This window comes from Ailuropoda melanoleuca, chromosome 11 (genome assembly GCF_002007445.2).
Source record: "Ailuropoda melanoleuca isolate Jingjing chromosome 11, ASM200744v2, whole genome shotgun sequence".
Classification (NCBI taxonomy): domain Eukaryota; kingdom Metazoa; phylum Chordata; class Mammalia; order Carnivora; family Ursidae; genus Ailuropoda; species Ailuropoda melanoleuca.
This window is the reverse complement of record NC_048228.1, coordinates 79,137,819-79,146,646: the sequence shown is the minus strand read 5'-3', so window position 1 is coordinate 79,146,646 and position 8,828 is coordinate 79,137,819. Positions and strand designations below refer to the sequence as shown.

General features: G+C 40.6%; 2 protein-coding genes across 9 annotated transcripts in view; one reads left to right on the top strand and one right to left on the bottom strand.

Annotated features, from left to right (window-relative positions):
- FAM114A1 (family with sequence similarity 114 member A1) overlaps nt 1–5,031 on the top strand; it is an 82,597-nt gene extending 77,566 nt beyond the window's left edge. For 6 of the 8 annotated variants that reach the window (XM_034671949.1, XM_034671942.1, XM_034671940.1 and 3 more), the window contains one exon: nt 2,309–4,387. In XM_034671949.1, the coding sequence (XP_034527840.1) occupies nt 2,309–2,527 (219 nt within the window). In that variant the 3' untranslated portion in view covers nt 2,528–4,387. Of the gene's footprint in view, nt 1–2,308; nt 4,388–4,412 lie in introns of those variants that run through there. The other 2 variants (XR_004628901.1, XM_034671944.1) reach the window with 2 other exon arrangements.
- Nucleotides 5,032–6,945: 1,914 nt separating this feature from the next.
- The window catches only part of TMEM156 (transmembrane protein 156), a 52,399-nt gene continuing 50,516 nt past the window's right edge, over nt 6,946–8,828 (bottom strand). Inside the window, 1 exon segment of the mRNA XM_034671951.1 lies at nt 6,946–7,510. Coding sequence (XP_034527842.1) covers nt 7,498–7,510 — 13 coding nt within the window. The 3' untranslated portion in view covers nt 6,946–7,497.

The following is an 8,828-nucleotide window of genomic DNA, read 5'->3' as shown; positions in this document are numbered from 1 at the left end:
TGCCCCTTGTCTGGGTTCCCATAACACTCCATTCATTAAGTCCACAAACACTTATTGGGAAATTTCCATATCAGGCATCTGGCTTGGTACTGGATTTTCAAAGATGGATGAAACCAGTTCCTCAAGGGGGTATTCCCCAGCCCTACCCTTTCCAGGCTGCATTATAACTGTCTGGGTTACCTGTCTCTGCTATGGGACTATGCCTGGAATAAGGTAGCTATTATATTAACAAATGGATGAATAACTAAAAGACCTCCACATCAGCAATATGTTAATAATCAAAGGGGAGACCATCCAAAGCTTTCATGTGTAATGTACCCCAATTAAATTTCATTGTAAAAACTGCTAAAAAAATTAAGTCTGGGTGCTGAGATGGTGGGGGAGGTTCCACACTGCTCAAATATTGTGGTGGTATTAAATAAACAGGAAGGAAAGATGGAGTCTCAAATACTGGCTTATTTAGGGCACTGGTAGGCCAACCTGGGCCCCAGGGCTCATACAACTGGTCCCCAAGAGAGGGAGGATACTGTCCTCACTCCTCCTTGTCTGACCTCCCTGTCTGACCTCCCTGTTGCTCCTCCACCACTATCCATCCCATCCACATGAGCACATTGTCTAGAATATGTGATTTCTGTCTCTGATGGAATTTCTGGCACTAAAACATGCCATTGAAAAAGAACCTTTTTGTTCACATTAATCTAATTGTTCTGTAAAAAAAGCAACAATTACTGAATAATGGGAGAACTTTTCTTCTAGTATTAGTCTGTTATTTAGATAGCTAGAATAAAATAGAAAGTTTATAAAATACCCTTTTTTCCTACTAAATTTTTCACTCTGAATAAAGACTAAAATAAGAAAAAAAAACTTGATGTAATTATTAAACACTGTTGGTTTGTTTTGACATGGTGGAACTTTGTTATGATACACTGTTTAAAAATAAAACCTATATTGTCCATTTGCCAAAATAGGGAGGGGAATAGAGATGATTTCCTGTCTCCGTGTAGCAGATTTCAAGTCGAAAAATATGTTTTGAACCCAGTAAGCAGAAAGGGACATTCCAGGTACTTGATTCACAGGCTTTCTTCATCAATATTTGGGTGTTTTTTGCATTGTCATTACCATCTCTCACCATAGGGAATGGTGAGATGAGTGAAAAGATTTTAACTCTTTCAAGTAATCGATGAAACAATTATTTGTTGAGCCTATTTTATGAACATCTAGAGACGAAAGCTTCTTTCTGTGCAAATCTTCTCACAGCTACAAAAAAATTCAGTTCCGCAGAGGTACTTAGATACATGGATAGACACAAGAGAAGCATTTGCGCCATAGCAGTTCTTGTGGGAGAGTATTATTTGTGGTGTAGCCTCCAAGCATTGTTGAAACACAGGGATTCATGATACAGAACCCCCTGTTAGAAGCGTTTATGAAAGGCATTTGTCTGTATTGGACAATTTTTTTCCTAAGAGAAAGAAACTACTCTTCCCTACATAAAGAGAGATTCCATGACTAAGATGCAACAGAGAGGAGGGTTAAGAGCATGGAGTTTGAAACCTAGACTACCTGGATTCGAATCTCAACTCTGCCACTTTTTAAAAAACATTTATATTTATTTGAGAGAGACTCTCAAGCAGATTCCACTCTGAGCGTGGAGCCCGAGGCAGGGCTTGATCCCAGAACCCTGAGATCACCACGTGAGCCCCTCGACTCTGCCACTTAATAGCTGTGTGACCTTGAGAAAGTTACTTAACCTCTCTTTGCCTTAATTTTTTTACCTGTAAATCGGGGTAATTGATAATAGTCCTTACCTTCTGATTCAGTACTGGCATTTAGGGATAATTGTGAAGGAAAAAGAAAAAGATTTTCCTGAGAACTGTGTTTAACCATTAGTAAACCTTTTTCTTTACATTTTTTAAAGATTTTTTTTTTTTTAATGTATTTGAAAGAGAGAGCGAGTGAGCACACAGAGAGAGTGAGAGGGAGAAGCAGACCCCCTCCCCTGCTAAGTAGAGAGCCCAGTGCAGGGCTCGATCTCAGGACCCTGCAATAATGACCTGAACAGAAGGCAGATGCTTAACCGGCTGAGCCACCCAGACACCCTTACATTTTTTTAACTACAGGGACATGGCAAATGTTTTAGTTTGTTACTGTGCATTGGAACTCCCCTAAAGGGAGGTAGAAGGTACAGCTATGAGTGTTATGAGACAAAACCAATTAACCAATCCCTGCTAGGTGCTTACAATAGCGGCTGCACCTAATTAGTGCTATAGTCGTTCCCCCTTATCCAGGGTTTCACTTTCCTTGGGATCAGTTACCAGTAGTCTGGAGGCAGACGATCCTCCCGATGAACGGGCAGAAGGTCAAAAGGAACCTCACGCTGCATCACAAGGCCTCAGTCGTTCATGTCACTTCATCTCATCAAGGAGGCATTTTAGTATCTCACACCATTACAAGAAGAAAGGTGAGCGCAGTGAGTACAGGATGGTATGTTATTTCGAGACAGACCGCATCCTCATACCTTGTATTATAGTAATTGTTGTAAGTGTTCTCAGTGATTAGTTATCGTTGTTAAACTCTTACTGTGCCTAGTTTAGAAATTAAACTTGAAGTATATATGTGCAGGGAAGAACATAGTATACGTAGGGTTTGGTACTATCCGTGGTTTCAGGCAGCCACTGAGCATCTTGGAACAGACCCCCCACAGATAAGGGGAGACAACTGTATCATTATTAATCCCCTCCCCAACTCCTACCCCAACATTTGGCCCTTTTGGCATGACTGTATGCACTATGACTGCCCTAAAGCAACTGAAAAAAAATAGATCAGATATGTATTTTTTAGTGTTCGTGAAGGAAGACTCTCCCCGGGTGGACACAGCTAGAAATCAGACTTGGAAGTGGTAAATAATCACTTTGAGAACCCCAGCCCATACACTTTCCTAGAGCATACCACTTCCTTTCCCAACATTATTTTCACGTAAGGGGAAAATAAACATTTAAAGATAGCTGGGAAGAATCAAGGCTCCATATAAGGATATAAACTGAAGCCTGTTGTTACCAGATGCCAAATCCCAGAAAGGGCTATCTCTGAAACAAGTTTTTAAACTATACAAAGCAAGTTGTCAGTTGGGGGAGGGGGGAATAAAGATTTTTAGGCCACTATTTTCTATTAAGCATTGCAGAGAGAAAGAGAAGAGACAGAGGAGGCTGTGGTTTGTACTAAAAAGGAATTAAAATAAAAAGCGGACTCCAGGATCCTGGGTAAAGGAGACCTTGTCTTAATCTCAGTTCTGTCACAGACAATCTGTGAAATGAACTTGGCTGAAACCCTCAACCTCCCAGGCTTTGGTTTCCTCAGCTGTGAAATGAGGGCGTTAACCAGATGATCTCTAAGATTTCCTACAGCTCAGACATCCTGACTTTACGAAATAAAATAGATGTTAGATGTTATATTCAGCAGGCAACAGAAGCCATGTCTGGAAAATTAAGCAGGAAAATGATCTTTTTGCAAGGATATTATTGGTAGCTCACAGACTCAGAGGGAAGGTTGGAGAACCAGGCTCAGAACCACGGCAGTTTGGTGGGAGTTCCGGGTGTACGGGGGCGTCTGAAAGCAGGAATGACTCAAATCTGCTGCCGGAATGAATAAGCCCAAGTCAGTTTTTTTCCACCAGTACATCATCGTACCTATAAATCAAAGTCCTGACATGGAGGGTCAAATTGGTTTCGCTCTGGCCACATGTCACCCCTTCGCTGATTGGCAAGGAGCTTTCATTTGCAGTCCCATCAAGACATCATTCCATGGGTGAGAGGTAATTCCCTAAGAGGAAAGTGGCATAGGTTATGAAAGAAAGCTAATGCCTACTATGTGACTCTTCGCTACGGATGTTGTACCTGCTTTTGTAAATATCACACATGGGTATCACTCTTCCGTGTGAGAACAGATGGGCTATTTTTACAGCCCATCTGAAAATAAACAAGACTTTGCAGGGAGATTATGACACTATGACAACTTTGTGTACACCCATCATGAAAGTTTGGGCAACAACACATATTTGAAGAATAGCCTTAGCTCATTTCAAGAGATTGTTCTGGGGGAGAAACCAAGCCACGGTTTTATTTTTCAATGGTTTCTCTCTGCACATCTCCTTGGAATCAAGGAGGCACATGCATAGAGGCAACTGCCAGTCTTTCCTCTTCTTCCATATTTGCAGAGCCCTGTTTTGATTCTGATGGTCAGTTCATCACCCCTCCTCAAGAACCAGGCAATTCTTGATCCTTCTAAATTTGTCACAATGGTCCCATCTCTCCATCATTGGTTGGTTTAAGAGCACATCCATGATCCAACTCTAGATGCTCTGACATGAGGAGAAATCTGGGGAAGCTTCTTATGAAGGTTTCTTTACTCTTAAAAAGGACATTGTGGGATAAGGATGTGATGACCACTGGGCAGGAGCTGTGACACTGCCATTTCCTCTCTTCTTGGAACCAAACGAGGGAACACCTGAAGACAAAGGCCAGCAAGTTGCTGACGGCAGAGAGGACAGTGGGGGGGAAAACCTGGGTGCATTACGGTGGGAGTTCTTGAGTTCACCAATTCTGGAAGCATTCTCTTCAGAATTCCTGTCAGGTAAGACAATACATCTTATCATTTAAGGCATTTTGACTTGGGCTTGTTACTATTTACAGATGAAAGTACCTCAACTGATAGCTCACGAAATGATTTTCTTCCAGTAAGCAGCCATGTTACATCCATATTCCACTCTGGGAACAGCCTTAACTCTCAGGAAAGAAAATAACTCATCCAGAGGATTTTGTGAAGTGTATTTTTACCAAAATATTCTGATTGCCCCCTTCCCATGCAGGTATACTTCATTTTGTCCTTCAAATCACAGAAATGTCTAGACTACTTTGTCTTTACTAAAGTACATGATTTCCAGTTCACAGAGGGGTTTTTAATGCATCTTTGGGTAGTCATACCTCTAGGTTAATTGATAACATATCTTATTTAGATTTTAAAAACATGAGACCTTCCTTCCACTCATTGTCCTAAGANGTGAGACCTTCCTTCCACTCATTGTCCTAAGGTCACCACCCATCAGAATAGCACCGATAGTTAGGGATGGTTATGAAAGATGTAGACAGAAAAGAGAAGTAAAATCAAAAAGAAACAGAGAAGGAAGCAATAAAAGTCAAATTATGAGAATAAATTGTCAGAAAATTGAGTACATGGGGCGCCTGGGTGGCACAGTCATTAACCGTCTGCCTTTGGCTCAGGGCATGATCCCAGCGCTCTGGGATCGAGCCCCACGTCAGANACTCCTTTGCTGAGAGCCTGCTTCTTCCTCTCCCACTCCCCCTGCTTGTGTTCCCTCTCTCCCTGGCTGTCTCTCTCTCTGTCAAATAAATAAATAAAATCTTTAAAAAAAAGAAAGAAAGAAAATTGAGTCCAAGTCTTTATTCTACCATGTTTTCCATGAAGGGAAAGAAATAGAGTTGGGAGAGCAAAAGAGAGAAGGACAGATAGACAGAGAGAAGCTATCTACTGCTAGAGGGAGAAAGGAAAATGCAATTCATATGATGCTTGTCTTTGTAAGTTTTGGTTTTATTAAATACAGAGTAGGTACAAAAGTATATTCTATATACTTCAACCTAGGACTGAATCCACATATTACTCCTGAGACCATCAGAAAATTGATGAGCTTCTTAGGCCTCAGTTCTTAGGGGCAATGACACCTGTCTCCATGCACCTGACATCCAGGAGGCTCAGTAAATAGTTTCTTATCCAACAAATACATATTAAGAACCTCTGTGAACCAAGCATCGTACCAGCTTCCAGGAATATTATGGTGAGCAGAATCCATCTAGAGAGGGCAACAGAATTCATTAATAACCATGAAAATAAGTGTAAATAACAGATATGAAAAGGGCTACGGGGGCTAAGAAAGTATATACTTGGGAAGTTTGACCCCTTCTGAAAGATCAAGAAGAACCATCTTCAATGCTGCTTACACCCACTTTCTTGAAAAGCCTACCCTGCTTACCCCCAACTGGAAATGATTCACTGGCCTGTGAATTCTCAGAAAGAAGTGCAGAGCCTGTAATGATATTTATCTCCCCCTTTGTCTAGCATTATAACTAGTAGTATGCATGCCCTGTCTCCTCTACCAGATTATAGACTCTTTGTAGGCAGACAGCAGGCCATCTACATGTTCGAACACTTCACGCTATCTCTTGAAGTCTATTATTTCAATAAATAAGCGAAATTAGCTTCCAGAAAGCTGCCACAATTTAACAGAGTTTGAAGCTTAATTTATGCCTTTTGTAAGCCAAGTTCCCATTGATTTTCAAGTCATCTGTCTAAACATAATAGGCAATGTGCAAGGAAACAATAATTTGGCCTCTCAGAAATTGTATAATATCCGTCCCTCATGGAGTGAGCTACCCCTAAACTCCTGCTGAATAATCCCAGACCTGAGCCTAACTCACCTATTAATCAAGTTTACAGAGACAATAAAGAGTGAGACTACTAGAATTCCATTTGCCAAATCTTCAATCCCTAAATATTATGATTAGAATCTCAGTTTGTGATCTAGCAAAAAGAGAAGAAAAAGAGTACCAGGAAAAAACCTCTGTGTGCTGAATCATTCATTCCTATTAGGTTGCTTAAAATTAAATCTGACCCTGCAGTTAAACTCTAGAAATCTGCTCAGACAAGCAATTGTAACCATAAAATGATGCCAGGAGATTAAATTCTACCTTAACTCTGGAAAGATATTTTTTATATTTTTCAATGTTAAGAGAAGCCCTCTTGTCTATATGTGTTTTTATTATAATTAATAACTATAATTGTTCTTGACATCAGTGATAGCTATGAAAATATGAACACCAAGAAGAATTAGAAGAAGCATTTTGCTATTAGATATAAATATTCAAGTTTCACTTAGTATTTCATTTTAATTCATTTTATTTTGGTATCTTTGAAATTTTTTAAAACATCCTCAGTGCCAAAAGGAGACAAAATTTGCAAAATTTATAAATCCAAACAAATGTATAAACGAACAACCCAGGCCCTCTTAATTTCCAAAGAGAAACAATCCGTCTATATAGGAAAACCCATCAAATCAGAATTTGCAATATGGGTGAATGAGAGAAAAGACTTTCATCCTTGACCCTGGTTTTGGTTCCTTTCAAAATCAAAATCTTGGGGCCACTGTAAGCTGTATAATGATGGATAAGCAAGGACAGTGAGCATTCCCTTGTTGTTTCCATGGGTTTCATCAGCTTGTTTTCCATGACTTATGATGGCTTCCTGAAAAAACTCTTGTTTCTTTGATCTCATGGGTCAAATGAAAGCTCTTGAGCCAGTTTTCAGTCAGCATTCCTACTGTTTCCTACTGTGAATCCTCAGTTGTACCCATATATTTACTAGTTAACTCATTCCCAAAATGAAATTATGAGTATTCTTCAAAAGGGTTCAGTCCAAATGGTCCAGGGGAATTCAGAAGGATATTCTGAAGATTGAAGGAAAAAAAAGACAAATATTACCATAAAAATGTTAGGTATTACCTGAAAAGAATTAGTGGAGAATAATTTTTAAATCATTTATTAAACTGTATGTTATAAGAATACCAAAAAACTTCCCAGTATCATTTTTTTAAGATTGTATTTTTTTATTTGAGAGAGAGAAAGAGAACATGAATGGGGGGAGGGGCAGAGGAAGAAGCAGACTCCCCACTCAACAGGGAGCCCAATGTAGGGCTAGATCCCAGGACCCCAGGATCATGACCTGAGCCAAAGGCAGATGCTTAACCAACTGAGCCACCCAGGTGCTCCCCGATATCACGGATCAAGAGCTCTTTCCAAACCTGTGTTAGGCAATGAAGCCCTCATTAAAAACCTAGGCAGGCTGTGTGGTTAGTGTTAACAAACTTCTCAGCCTAGGACCCAGGAAACCTAGGGTCTCCTCAAGCTTCTGTCACTACAGTATGTTTGGGTTAATTTCCTCTTCCATAAAATGAAAGTGTTCACACAAATTCCTTTTAAAGAGACATAGAAGTTGGGACTTAATCATTCAGCATATACTTATTGAACACCTACTAAATGCTAGGCAGCATTTCCTCTGAATGAGAGGTCTGTCTGTTGAGCCTCCTGTGTCCCCTGTGAACACCTCTATCAAGTTACTGGCACTCTATTGGAATTAGGATTCATCGATCTCATTTCCCCACGGACTGTGTGTTATTTTGCCAATGAGTAGCAGAATTCTGGACATACAGCAAGTCCTCAAACAGCACCAGGTGAATGAACAAAGGAGATCTCTTCATATGCAACGTTAAGCATCCCAGAATGAAGACCAGAATGAGAGGTATCAAGTATAAGATTTCATTAAAACAACTCTCTGATTACATTATTCTACTAGCAGTGTCTGAGCCAATAGCCGACCCTGGTTCCACTAAGACCCAAACACTAAGACCTGCTTCTCTCTAGTCCTGAACACAAATATATCCCTAGCACTTAGTTTCCAGTTTGACACATTGAGCCACCTACGCTTCATCCCTTGGGTTGCTTCTAGATCTGCGCTCCATTTTTCCCACCCTGTTTGGTACCCAGGGAGGCCAATCTCTACGAACTGCCTCCTTCTAGCTCCAGTTCGTCTAGCTCCCGTGGGTTTGACCCAAGGTGAGTATCAGCACATCGGGGAAAGAGAACAGTCAAAGCGAAGTACTCTCTCTTCAGGGCAATCACAGGCTGTTGTGTCATTGACTAAAAGTCACAGTCCCTATCAGGTAGCCCTCCCCACATATTCTATCAGTGTGTGAGTGTGTGTGTGTT